This window comes from Pinus tabuliformis, chromosome X (assembly GCF_031772625.1).
Source record: "Pinus tabuliformis cultivar Carrire ecotype Pingquan chromosome X, CPIR1, whole genome shotgun sequence".
Classification (NCBI taxonomy): domain Eukaryota; kingdom Viridiplantae; phylum Streptophyta; class Pinopsida; order Pinales; family Pinaceae; genus Pinus; species Pinus tabuliformis.
This window is the reverse complement of record NC_142308.1, coordinates 1,325,328,925-1,325,343,650: the sequence shown is the minus strand read 5'-3', so window position 1 is coordinate 1,325,343,650 and position 14,726 is coordinate 1,325,328,925. Positions and strand designations below refer to the sequence as shown.

At 38.4% G+C, this 14,726-nt stretch overlaps 1 protein-coding gene across 1 annotated transcript in view; it reads right to left on the bottom strand.

The window, feature by feature from the left end:
- The window catches only part of LOC149144970 (Ribosomal protein L35), an 83,847-nt gene extending 72,242 nt beyond the window's left edge, over positions 1 to 11,605 (bottom strand). The window contains exons 1-3 of the mRNA XM_089447737.1: positions 11,184 to 11,605; positions 10,983 to 11,077; positions 10,399 to 10,483 (exon numbers count right to left, since the gene is read on the bottom strand). Of these exons, the coding sequence (XP_089303863.1) occupies positions 10,399 to 10,483; positions 10,983 to 11,077; positions 11,184 to 11,411 (408 nt within the window). The 5' untranslated portion in view covers positions 11,412 to 11,605. The remainder of the gene's footprint in view (positions 1 to 10,398; positions 10,484 to 10,982; positions 11,078 to 11,183) is intronic.
- Between the last annotated feature and the right edge of the window lie 3,121 nt (positions 11,606 to 14,726).

Genomic DNA, 14,726 nt, shown 5'->3' with positions numbered 1-14,726 from the left:
ATTAGATAGCATCTACTTCCAGCATGGGGTTAAGTTGGAAGTAGGTATCTAATTTTTGTACCCAAGCCCTTGTCAAGCACTTGGATGACCCATCGAAGGAGGCAATGGACAATTTCCCCACCTTGCACATTAGATCATATGATTCGGTTGAGCCTTGAGCCTATTTCTATACTTAATGCTACTCAAGTCATGAAAAGTCATGGCTGCCCAAACATTCTCCTAGTGATGCATACTCCGGGAAATATTCTGTAAAATCTCCATTTTGTTTTGTTGCTCCTTGGGTTACTACCCCCTGACTATCTAGAAACTGGGGTAGTCGAGGCCTATGGTTCCTTCCTCTGGTTGCCCCCATGTTTACTTGTGCAAAGTTGTTGAAGGGGCCAGGATTCTAGTTGTTGCTCCCCTTTGCAAAACTCATGTTACCACCATTAGATCCACAAGCAGCGTTGTTACCTATAATAGTATAATGTTTGGATTTGCCATGACTTGGGCAAAAATCTCAGCCATTTGCTACTGCCCCTGGGTCATCTATTGTTGCCCTTGTGCTAACGGTTGAGCCATTTGTTGCTACCCTTACATTATTTGTTGTTGCCCCCTTCATAGCTCATTCAAGATACCAAAGGGGTTCTCTTATTCTTCCCTATCTTCCAAGAACGAGTTGTGGGTACCCCTTTTCTTCCTAACTGTAATGTTCTCCCTGTCATCTGGAAATATCCAGGGTTCATATGCTCATAGGCTGGCAAGATGCACAGCTTTGGTGCCATTGTCCTATCCCTTAGGATTGGAAAGAGTATATGACAGATTTGGATTTTAACTAGTATCACAGTGTTCCTTCAATTTTGCAAACAAATAAACAACATTGAATACAATTAATAGTGTAGCTAACATCACCAACTCATGCATATGAAACCAATCCAATAGTACACATTGGATTTAAACCCACAACCCTTCCAATTTCACACTCCAGATTAGATATACAACAATTAAATTATTAGCAAACCCTATTAACCTACTACTCTTAGCCTGCCCTTGAACCAGCCTTAAAATTGTTGTCTCTTTGTTGCCTCAGCCCAACCAACCAGACCTTTGTTGCCACAGTGCATGAAATACACCACAGATTCATCTGACTGCCACAAGCCCACACAGAGGTGATGTCATGAAATACACCACAGATTCATCTGACTGCCACAAGCCCACACAGAGGTGATGTCGCTACTATTAAAAATGCAGCAAGAAATTCCTAAATTAATTTTGTCCTTGAATTAAATTAGAAATGAAATTGTAATTCCACATCACAAGACAATTTGTATGAGTTAACTAAGTTAATTTGACTTAGTTGGCCCAGTTAATTCGAGTTGAGGGTTTAACTTGAGTCATGTAAAGTGTCTCCTACTTTATAGGACCCCTAGTTGAGTTTATTTTGAGTTGTAATTAATTAATTCAATTTAATTGAGTCAAAGTCAATTAAACTAGTTCCAAGTTCCAACTAATGGAGGAACTAGTAGGAGGTCTAACAGTGGGGTGTTGCTTCATGTGTTCAACCAGTTAAGTGATAATTCAGTCATAAATAACTAATGTATATGTGATTTGAAAGTTACCCAGTTGAGATTGGAGTTCAAGGGCATTGTACTATCAGTTGTATAATTACTTGTATTGTACAGATGGTGCATGTAGTCAGAGGAAGAGCCTACAGGAACTGCGCAATCCAATGGAGGAAAATTCCTATTAAATAGGGGCCTAATTCCTCATTGAACAGTGCAAGTAAATAGGGACTTGGCAAGTAGAAAATTGGTTAAGTATTGGCCAAGGCTTGTTGAGGAAGCTGTGCGAGACATGTTATCACTCTGTATTTCCTAAGACTATAAAAGAAATACAAAGGTAACCACAAAACCACTTTGGAAGTTGGGATCTAGCCCTGCCAGCTTCAGAGAGAGATCTCTCTTTCAAACTTAGATTTGTTCGTATTGAGATATTAGGCTAGTTATGAAAGTTCAATAATTTCATTTTAGATTTGGTTTGGTTGTTTGGTTGATAATGTAATAGTACACCATTGGGCAATGGAGTCAATATACTTCGAATGGATTCATTTTAGCGGTTACAGACAGATCTAACACAACAAGGTAGGCAGATTTATTGGATCTTATATGTTTTATGAGATGGAAAAAGAAGAAATGATTAAGTGTCCATTAAGCAAAGAGCAATTAAGAATTCTATTGCTTAACTTCAGTAGAAAACATTGAAATTGTTCAAAAGACAGAATTGAGTGTACTTAAACAAATTCAGGTTCATAATTTTCTTTGAACAAAATAGATTAGAAAACATATGTGAAATTACAAAGAAAGGAAAACACAATAACAAAAGAGAATATTACTTCACCAAAAATCTGACACAGGAATCCTGAAAAAGCTTTTGTATTACTGAAATGTGTCCACTAGAACTCTGTGGAACAACTTTACATCAATGGTCCTTTCTTTTACATAAACATCAACCTATACTACTTCGAATTATGAAGTACTTATAGAAAAATAATTACAAAATATCTTGATGTCAAAAGATCAAGACAGAATCCTAAAATATCTAAAACTGATTACACAAATAGTACAAAAATTTAGGAATTCAGAACTGCTGGAGTTGTTGGCACTATTGTCGAGGATGATTATTGATGACTAGTCCCAAAAAGGTGTTGCCTCACTGTCTGAGATGAAAGATGTTTCACTCAAGTAATTCACACAAGTGATCCCATCGATCTTCACTAGGGATAGAAAGTTTTATTAGCTTTCTATATGTTTCATCAACTTCGGTATATTTCTCAAATGTAGGCTTGTTGATGAAAATGTGTTTGATCTCATGTTTAATGATAAAATCAAACTCTAAAGCCTCTAGGAAAGCTTTCCCTGTAATACTTCCTTTTACCCCTGCAAACTTAGACTTATCTTGGGCAATAGTAAACAGTTTGTGGTTGTAGTCACTCAAACTGATCAATCTGTCATTCATTGCTACCAGCCCTGGTAGCCCTCTTTGATTTAGCAAATTGAACTTGGTATGAAACCTCTGAACAATAGTTTCTAGAGACTAACACTTATTCTCTAGTTGTATCATGAGGTTCCTCTTCTGTAAAACTTTTTTTATCTCCAAAATGGCTTATGTTCTGTTTGCAATCTTAAGCTCCTCTAGTTCTTCCTTAGTTTTAGAATTCAAAACTTTGATTAAGGTTGTTGCTTCACTTAGCTTGTCTCCCAGCGTTTCTCTTACCTCTTTTATCATTGTTTTTGATCTCTGCATCAATTCTTCCTGCTCAAAGATGATCTGAATTGATGGCCAAATTTCTGTTATGGCCTTATTGATATCCACCCATATGTTTTCTTTAGCCTGTGCTAAAGTTTGAGCCATTACTGACTCACTCTCTAAAAACTCTATTCTTTGAGCAAGCCTGTGAGATTTTTGTAATTCTACTACATAGGAGTTGTCTATCTTCAATTTCTGATCCTGTAAACTCTTTAGTTGATCTTTTAACTTCTCAATTTCTTTTCCCTGAATGGACATCTCGGCTTTTCTGTGGTTGGTATTGGTGTTGTTGTCGATGTAGAAGCCTTTGATGTCCCTGCGACTGAAGTACGTACTACAATTGGTCGAACTATAGCCAACTGTGAGGACTGCTCCTTCTCCTTGAGCAATTTTTCTAGTTCCACCTCCATTTCTCTAATCTGGACATTCTGTTCAATTATTATCTTGAACATGTCTTCCTTTTTCTTTTCCAGTTCTCCCATTTCCTTGGTTTGTGGATCCTTTGTAGATGGCAGCTTGAGCTGCTATATCTGCGTTCTTTTTCCTTACAATCTCCTCTACTACCTTGACATCACTGGGGTCATAACCTAGCTTAATGACCAAGTCCTCTAATGACTTAATTCTAGTATCCTTTGCCAAAGATGAGACCTTCTCGAGCTTTAACTGTGACTGTATGCTGCTGATGGAGGTCTGCAGTTTTAGAGTTGTCATGGCTGTATTAGTCAGAGTGGAGTATAACATCTCCCCAGTCTATTTATGCACATCCATCTGATCAATCAGATGGATTTAATTGGTGTCAAAGGATAAGATTGTCTTCTTGTAGTCTGTTGGTGATTTTGGGAATGGAACCTGTGCCTGTAGAAAAGCCATTTGCATTCTTCCTTGTTCAGTATCAAAGGCTGATAGAAGCATGTGTTGGGAAGAAGCAGTTTGCTTCCAAAACTGAGTATATGTGTTGGCCTTTAGCATCTCATTTTTCTGCTTTATTGCTTTGTACTTAGCAAAAATATTTGGCTCTGTTTGGCCTTGAGCCAAGTTTGTTGTCTGTGCTGAATCTAGAGGATCTTGTGAGGCTGAGGAAGATGGAGAGCCTACAAAAATGTCTTCTTGTCTTGTACCTGCAAAAATGTTTTCTGATCTTGTAGAAACATGTGGACCTATGGAAACTATAGTAGCCTATCCTTCATCATCCTGCATGAAAATTAGTTTTGGATTAGTTTTCTGCTTCTTTGTATATATTAGGAATTCCTTGGCTCCAATTTCTGTTACTGCAGGAGACTTTTCTTCTCTTGGCCTTTTGTCATGCTTCTCTTGAGGTACTGGAGTTTGTGAAGTGGTTGTAGACAGAACCTGTTCTTCAGCTTCTTGCAAACTATTCTCCTCCCACTGATCCTGGTTCATGAATTTTTCAATCTATGGCCTGGGAGTGTGAGTGTAAGGAGTGGTCTTCTGTTCCACTCTTAAACTGGAAATGATGTTGAAGGGGTCATATGACCAAGTAAAACTTAATTGGAAATTCATTTGTCTGAGAAGTGCATCTGCCTCTTTACCTGTTGTTCTGTTGTTGCATATGAATGGCCCCACCTGTGTCTTGATCTTGAACTATGGCTTATTTTTCACTAAAACAAAGTGTAAGTCATCCATGTTGATCATTTGCCTTATATATTCCAATGAGAAAATTTTCATAGGAACATATTTTGGCAGTCTGTATGGTGGCAACTCACAACCATACCCTCTAATTTCTGTGTAGTTCTGGTACAAGGACCAGTCTCATGTTTTAACTTGTTCACTGAGGTGTAAAGTTCTTTATATCTCAGAACCTATTATAGGTTCCACATTGTTGTTAAATAAATTGGTCTATGAAGTCACAACTGAGATTATTCGAACTCTTTCGCACCAAAGAGGTCCACTGGATGACTGGTTGTGCATTGCCTTATTCATCTACTTTTTACAAAGCAATTGGGAATCTTTTTGCCTGGAAAAATAGAAACATATAAACTATCATGATGCATGTTTAAACATTCCTTCTGTGGTAATCTTGAGAAACTACTCATGAATGTTGTCTGCAAGGAATTGACTGAAATTAAACATCACAGAAGGTTTTTCTTATGTGGAAAAAATGGACAAAAAAACTAGGATAGGTTCATCCACCCATTGATCTGATTGATACCCTAGGAGACAAGATACTAATGAGACAATTTGCTTGGTCTTTTCTCAAAACATGGAGGCTCAATATGGTGGATTATTCTTTGGAAGTTGGACATCCTCTGGCAAGAAAATTTCAAATATTTTGGCTCTTCCAGAGACGGTTAGCTTTTGGTAGAGTTCTATGAGGGAATCTACAGAGAAAGGGCTCAAAGAATCATTGTGGGGGACTTGAAGCATCTGGTTAATTGACTCTGGGGTTATAGTAAACAGAATGTCTCCATTCTAGGCCACAATGGCTCTTTGGCTGGGGATATACCTGGCCTGACACCATAAAACAAAATCTGGGAAAGGATGAGTCTGGGAAACATGAATAGTGGCAAGAGGGATTCCAAAGGTTGATTTCATCACTCTGGTCTAGAAAGGTTTGTTTGAGCCAATTGTGCAGTTTGAACAAGTCGAACTCACAATTAGTCTCTGTGATTTTATATTGTTGGTCAACCAGGGGTAAATGGTCTAGATCAATGGCAAGAGGGGTCATTGGGTTTTCACTAGTTGGTTTCAACTTTCCTTTAGGCACCATCTTTTTAAAAATTATCAAAACGAGAGGGGAAAAGCCAGTGGTTTTACCTGGGAAAATTTGATTGCTTTATTGAAACCGTAATAGATAATTGGTCAGGAAAACACTATATGGAATCTGCAATGGATGACGGAGCAATTCGGTAGGGGAGATGGGGGTTCTGTACCTGTTCTCTGAAGTAAACGGGACACGGAAAGGGGGCCACACTGAACAACTAGGAGGTTTTATAAGCAATTGGGCAATTCCCATTGTGTTTGACCATTATGGAGCGGGTCCGTTGCGATCTGGTGCACGTCGGAGAGAAAACGGTCATGGTGTAACGGATAGGGTGTAACGGGAATTATAAGTGTCAAGATAGGGATAGGACATGTGGCATAAGGGAAGGGCAACAGTATGCGGGTGCAAGGAGGACGCATGGCATGATAGGAGTGAAGGGGGAGCAAAGACGTGGTGGGAAGCAGTGAGGTGATGGGCGTTTATAACGTTGGCGGGAGATGGAGTGGTTTTCGAAGGGGGGTAGGTGGTAAGAGGTATTGAGCGGGGGGATGCAAAATCATGAGCCCTCGCCACGTAGCGTGGGACCCATGAAAATGAATCCGCTTTTCAGACCTCCCCTGCCGATAACGATAGAATGGGCTGGGGGGTCCGAAATCGATGCCCCGTCGTTGATCCGAGTAGGGTAGATCGTGGCGAATGGATCATGCGACTGCTTTACCACAAGCTGACAAACCAAATTTTGTCCCTTTCGACTTTACCATAAGTCAAAATTTAAGCGCCAGTAACTCATTTACATATTGTTAATCGTGTTAAAATGACATGATTATATTATTAAAAGCGGAAATAATTACTCTAAAACATATTTAATTAATCCTAAGGGCGCATTTAAGCTAGCAAGACCGTTTTTATTTTTTCTAAGGTTGTGCAACTTCTACTCTAATGTTTATTTATCAAATTTAACAAAGCTTAAACACTTTGGTTAATCTTTCTCTAATTTACCTAATTAATTTCAACCAAGATTAAACTGGATGGTTGATTTATTCACTAGCCTAAACAACCTCATTTAACTAAGTTTAACCATAATTAAATAGTATGATCAAACTTAGGAAGTCTATTTCTATGTGGCATTTAAACAAGCTGCACACTATGTTTGAAAAATTTTTGAAGTAACTCTGATGCATTTTTTGTTTTTCAGTGGCATTTAGGCTTGCTCACTTGCATACATCTTTTTCTTTTTTGGGGTTTTCATTCTTTTCTTTTTCCTTTTTATTATATTTTTCTTTTCTCATATACATTTTTTATCCCCTTTTTCATCATCATTTTTTTATACATATTTTTGTAAATCATTTGAAAAATACAATATTATTTACAATTTCTATCAACTGAAAGATAATAGCCAATCATCATTTGATCCTATGAATTGTAGGACCCTAACAAGACAGATAGAGATAGTGCAGAGGTTGCTCGGGCTTGAGCAAAGCATTGTAATCTTCTCATATTTTCTGACTAATGCAATATACAGATAGCAAAGGGGTTTTTAGCCGTGGATTTCCCCAGGAAATCATTGTGTAATGTGTTGATTGAATTCTTTCTCTTGTATGCTTCATGATTTCTCGATTGATTAATTGTTTCCGCTGATGAGTGGAGTAAATTCAAGTCTTTTGTTTTAGAAAAGCAGATTGAATCTACAAGGAATTTCTACATGGTATAGGAGCAAAAATCACTATGGGAGCAAATTTCACATTAGAACCAGTCCTTGAAGTCCTCATGTGCAGTGATCATTCAAGAACTAATGAGTTGTTAGGAGGCAGAGTTATGGAGCCCTAGTTAAGGGCAGATCCAGAGGACCCTATGTGCAAACTTCATTAATGGAGCTAGAAGGCTGCTAGTGGGCAGATCCAAAAGACCCTATGTGCAGACTTCTTAATGGAGCTAGTGGGCAGATCAATGAGCCAATATTTAGTGACACAAAAAGGAGTTGTGATCATTGACATTAGCAGATTGACGGGCAGAGATATTTCCAACAAGGAGATCGAGACTCAGAGGGAGCAGGCCTATGGAAGCTAGTACTTTTGACTATGGGGAGATCGGATTCATTACTGCAGTAGTTGCAGCAACAGTGCAAAAGCGACAACTGAGCAATAGCAACAACAGTATGAGTAGATCAAATTTCGGGTTATACCTTCTGGTGTGAGGTGGGGCAATGCGAAGCAATAGTCCCAAGAGTTGCAGAAATTTTGGCAGGGTCCATTGAGGAGTTTTTTATCTCATGGATCCTTACCTTGCTACAGGGGCCCACAGTATTCAATAGCAAGAGGATCAATGTCAATCAGATACTGAGGAGTGCAAAGTAGTGTTGACAGCAGAGCAAAAGGCTCAGTAGCAAAGTCAGCAGCATCATAGTTTTCCCAGGAAACAGGGATCATTGTCAGTCAAATACTGAGGAATGTAGAGCAGAGTTGACAGCAGAGCGAGAGGCTCAATAGCAGAGTCAGCAGCAGCACAGTCTTCCTAGTAGACAGTTGCAGACACAGTTGATTCAGTTTGGTTTTTTTTATGCTTTCCAGTAGCAGACACTACAGTAGCAACAACAACAGTGAGAAGTGTTGCATGTAGTACATTCCAAAGGTGTTGGATCAGGATAGATGTGAATCCATTTCTTGCTGAGAGGGAGTGTTGAAAATGCAACAAGAAATTCCTAAATTAATTTTGTCCTTGGATTAAATTAGGAATAAAATTGTAATTCCACATCACAAGACAACTTGTACAAGTTAACTAAGTTAATTTGACTTAGTTGACTCAGTTAATTCGAGTTGAGGGTCTAACTTGAGTCATGTAGAGTGTCTCCTACTTTATAGGACCCTTGGTTGAGTTTATTTTGAGTTGTAATTAATTAATTCAGTTCGACTAAGTTAAAGTCAGTTAAACTAGTTACAACTGATGGAGGAACTAGTAAGAGGTCTAACCGTGGGGTGTTGCTTCATGTGTTCAACTAGTTAACTAATAATTCAATCATAAATAACTCATGCATGTGTGATCTGAGAGTTACCTAGGTGAGATTGGATTTCAAGGGCAACGTACTATCAGTTGTATAATTATCTGAATTGTACAGATGGTGCATGCAGTCAGAGGAAGAGCATAAAGGAACTGCACAATCCAATAGAGGAAAATTTCTATTAAATAGGGGCCTAATTCCTCATTGAACAGTGCAAGGAAATAGTGTTGATTTTTGTAGCTTGGGAGGTACTCCAAGCCTTGTGGATCGAGGATTTGGAGGAAGGAGCTCCACAAGTGGCCTTGTGGGCTTGAAACCCAAGCTTGGGGTTTTTCACCCATCGTGATTTGGGCCAAAACCATGAGCACATTTCGACATGTGATGGATGAGGATTATAGCTCTCGTCGAGACGAATACAACGTAACGAAGATCATCCAATTCCGAGTTGTAAAAATGGAGTTATGAATATTTAAAGTTAATATATGTGGTTGTGGATTAATTTGGGAGAAAAGAGCAAGTCGGCTTGTGTACAAATTATACTTGTTGACACCACATGTAGCCCTCATGTTTGTGTATAAATATGAGGTGAGTGAGGATCATTTGGACACATCCAAAAGTGTGTTTATCTCTTGAGAAAATACATCCAAGTAACAACAACTGAGCGACGACCAAGTAGCAGCAACGGCCGAGTAACAGCAGTTGAGCAACGGTCGAGTAGCAGCGATGGAGGAGTAACAGCAGCTAAGTGACAGCCGAGTAACAGCAACGGTCGAGTAGCAGTAGCGAGCGAGTAACAGCAGCTGAGCGACGGCCGAGTAGCAGCAGCGGCCGAGTAGCAGCAGCGGCAGAGTAACAGCAACTGAGTGACAGCCTAGTAGCAGTAGCTGACCCATAGATTTACCAGAATGATAAGACAGTAACTACCTTGAGGAAAATTCTCCTCTAACACAATACCACATGAGTATTGTGTTGCATATAAATAACTACAAAAAAACATTAGAAAAAGCCTTAGTTCCCTTCAACTGGTAATTAAATGTCTGAACACCATCCATAAGAGACCTCATTAACCGATGGAAGAAATAATCTACTGAATTTCGTGACATTCACAAATATTAAATTCGTATTATCATTTGCAGAATATGGCTTCAAATGATTGATCAGATTGCACATATCATGAAACATTGAATACAAAAGAAAAGAAATTAGATCTTTGGAAAAAATTCAGTTTGCGGTAAAATAATAGATGATTCAATGTACATTTTAAACTATGTTAGCGTGATGTTTAACATTTGTAAATTCTTCGAAGGATCAAAGTATTGCTGAAATTAATGCCAATTTTTTAGTTGTAGATATCTAGATTCCAAAGCCATGACAGAGAGGGCAGCAAAAGAAGTACCTTGGAATGGGCATTGTGTCGTTTCCCAGCTCTCCAACGCCGGATTAGACCACTGGTAAGAGTCCTAAACCTGAATTTGTATGACCTGGCAACAAAAAGCGCACAACATACTCTGAGAAGCTCCACCCTGCAACCCTCCTTCAAAATTAACATCAGGAAACCCCTTGACATATGTCCGACAAAATCAAGATTCGCACAGGACGCCCTAAAAACGGGAGGAAATTGTTTTGTTTTATATTGATGATAACTAAAAATAATAATTGGGCAGTAAGCAAGTGAGGCTGTGGTTTAATGGTGAGATTGGCATAATATTAAGCGAGGCTGACAGAATATTAAGCCATTCATCCGCTTCCCTTCTGTCTGTGATAAACTGACACAAATGGCATGTCAAAAAAGAACAAGACCAAGTGCAAGTCCCAGTGAATTTGGCAGAATAGATAACCTACGACCCTGGCACTTATGCCAAAAGAAGTCCATGTTGTTATGCAGTGCAGCCCCACCATGGGGTATGTTATGTTTCACCTTAAAAGAAAAGAAAAAAATTATAGAAAAAAAGAGCAGTAGGTAATTCAAAGGGTACCCACGAATAGGACTTCATCTTGGTCTTCTTCAGCTTGGAAGGCGGAGCGCTCAGTCTCTTCACCACCTTCTTCGCAGTTTTCGTCCGCTTCTGGATCATCTGCACCTCACGATAATACAGAGATTTTTATGTCATTTTTCAACAAAAACCCATTGCTGGATTACTGCACAAACAAATAAAAAAATAAATAGATGACGAAATGTACCAGGAGAGGGTGAGAAAGTGAGGCAATGGGCAGCATATGGCGCCATTGAGGTTCTGATCTCAATGATGCAATTGATGATGGGATGATGTGAATGAATCTCTCAAATTTGTAGGCGGGGGTAGGAAAATGCAGCGACGGCGAAGAGGACTGTGAGACATAGGGTGTGGAATAATGCCCTTGAAGCAGCTGGGATAAGCCTGCACGTCGCAGGCGACATGCCCTTTGCATTGTTTCTGTTCTCCGTTTTGTTTGCAATCTATCATGCACTCACAGCAGATTGAAGTTACTGTGATGAAGCAAGCCTCGACGCCTATTCATTTGGTAAACACTGAACTGAAATAATAGTTTGGCCACATGAAACCCAAACAGGCCAACGGACAATGTATGTGGAACCCATCATAAAATAATTATAGGAAAGTATAAGCCCATGTATAGTAATTGAGGATTGAAGCTCTTGGAAAGTCTCATGAGAATAAAGTTTTAAATGGGTTGGGTTTTTTTCTAAACATTTAGGTTTGATTTTCATAGTGTTTATTGGTTTTCATTTGTAAATGTGGAGATATTCTTAGGCTTTGAGCAATTAATTTATTTCTTTGTATTTAAAAAACATGATTTTTTATTTATTAAAAATAGGTTTAGGTTTTATTGCAAAACTATATAATAATTTCAATTTAAATATAGTGAGTTCAATTTGAATAGTATTAAAAAAAACAAAAACTTTTATGGTTATTGTTATTTTATGATTATTGTTAATTTAATTTTTAATAGGTTCATGTATTGATTATTGTTAATTTAATTTTTAATAGGTTCATGTATTGTTTGATAACTCTTGATATTAATTTGATAAATCATTTATCAGGTTCTTATTGAGACCTTATTTCGTTATTGTTGTCACCATTAACATTTTTGGCATTGTGTTAGTTTTCAATTATGACCAGCGTCATAGGAAGAGTAGTGTTCTTTTCTGCCAAAACACTATCGGGGACAGTCACCCTAAGCAATGAGTTGCATTATGAGACCCAGGAGTTATGAACCCTAAGGCCAATGCAAAAGAAGCTAAATCCAGCCAACAAAAAACACAAAGGGTCAAGTGAAAAATGGATGAAGAATTTTAGGGTGTGGCTTACCAAAAGTAGCAACAGATCCAAAGTTTGAAATCCATTTGAGCTACATCAGAGAATATATTCAATACATGAGAGATCATGCCCTCATAGGCAAATTTCTAGGCATATGGCCATTAGAAAAAAACTCTCTCTTAGTGCATCCAACAAAAATGGAAGCCAAAAGGCCACATCAAGTTGGAACTTGGAGCGAAGGGTTTTTTCACCAGTGTATTTGCCAACATGGAAGATTGCATGAGAACATTTGAAAATGGCCCATACTTCTTCAACGTAGGGCTCCACTTAAGGTTATGGACAGAAAGATTTGTTTCTAACAAAGAGGATTTCGTGACAACACCAATATGGATTTGAATGTACTCCCTACCCAGAGAATTCTGGGATGAGGAAACACTAGCTAGAATTGGAATGAGTTGGGACATTTCATCAAAGTTTCAAAAGCCACAAAACAATCCAAGTACATATCATATGTTCATATATGTGTCTATATGAACATCTTAGAACCCTTACATGAATCCATTGATTTTTACTACCAAGATGAGCATTGAAAACAAACCCTGGATTATGAGCACATTCCCTTCACATGTTGCCATTGCGACAAATATGGGCATCTATGTAGGAACCGCCCTCTTCTCGTCCAGGAGATCCCAACAGACCCATCTCAAACTCAATCTTTGGATTAGGATGGCTTCTCCAAGCTAATAGGTCGTCGTCGAGGCCAGAATCCCCCTCAACCGTCGCCACACTCTAGCAAAACCCCTATCACTAGCAATAATTTCAACCCTCTTGCTACCCTTAACTCCATGACTCTACCCACCGATTCCCTATCTTCTAAATTCAAAATGTTGGATATTGATAATCCTAAAGCTCCTTGTGACCCTCCCCAACCCTCCTATGATATCCCTTCAAAACATATTATTCAGGAACTACTAGTTGTTGATTCAAAGATAAATTCATAAAGTAAAGAAGTAGAAGATATGGACATGTATGCCCTCGACCTTCCAAGCCTAGCAAAATCCGATCGTAGCTCCATCCCTAAGCATCAAGTCAAAATCCTTAGTAAAGCCTTCCTCAAATCTCAGCAACAAGCACAAAAAGCTTCAATAAGACAAACAAGTGCCAATTTGCTTGGGGTTCATGTACAACCCTTCAAAGAGATCATAAGGCCTCACAAAGATGAAAAGAAAAAATGAAGAAAGAGAAACCAACAAATGTTGGAGGAAATAGTAGAAATCTTAGTTAACTCAAGCATAAATAAGTTGATTTTGGAGGTTTACCCCTCCAACACCACTTCTCCTCCATGAAAATTATTTCCTGGAATATCAAAGGCCTTAATTGTAAGGGAAAGCAAAGGCTTCTAAAAACAAAATGGAAGACAGACAATCAAGAAAAAAATATGATACAAGAAACAAAAACTTTAGGCATTGTCATCAATCAATTGATAAAGAAATGGGGGCAAGATTTCCAATCAATAGCGATCGACACCATGGGACAATTAGGCATCTTCGCCATTATCTGGAATTATAAGGAGGTTTTGCTTCTTAACATGTTTGCCTCATACATAATCTTAACCATAGAATTTCAAATGTTGGGATCCTTGGAATCCTACTTTCTCTCAAATGGCTATGGGCCTACGCTTCACATATACAAAGTACAATTTCTTCACTTCATTAAGAAAATTAACCTCTGATATCACAAGGGTCTTGGATTCTGGGAGGCGACTTCAACTTGATCAAATCTCTTGATGAAAAGAAGGGAGGGATTAGGAAACTAAAAGGGGAATCAACTATATTTCAATATATAATGACCTCCTCCCATTTTCTAGACCTAGACACTATCAACAACCTACACACGTAGAATATTCGCAAAGGGAGATTGCAACAAATTGCCTCCAAATTAAATAGATACCTTATCTCTGAGAATATAATGGCCAAGGAAATTTTTATGGAAGCCTCCATCCTCCCTAGTCATGGATCAGATCACTAGTTGATCCAACTCGATATGGAATCAAAGGTCATTCAAAGAATTGGCCTTTTTGCCTAAAACAATTCTAGATCCATCACCCAACCTTTCAGGACAACATCAAAGAATGGTGGAATGAAATGGAAAATATCTAAGGTATAACCACGTATCGTTTACAACAGAAACTTAAACACCTAAAAAATCAAATCAAATCCTAGATAAAGAAAAATCTGGCAATATCCTCCAAGCCAAGTAAAAACTAGAAGCCCAAATGGAAATTATTTAGCATGAATACATCCTCCAAGGCCAACCTAATGAATTAATTGAGGCAGAGATAGAGTCCTCATGCAACTTGAAGAAACGTAAGTAGGAAGAGATCCTTTGGCTGCAAGAATCTTGCATTCATTGGTTAAAGAAAGGGGAGAGGAGCACAACTTTCTTCCACAACTCGATGCTTCAATAT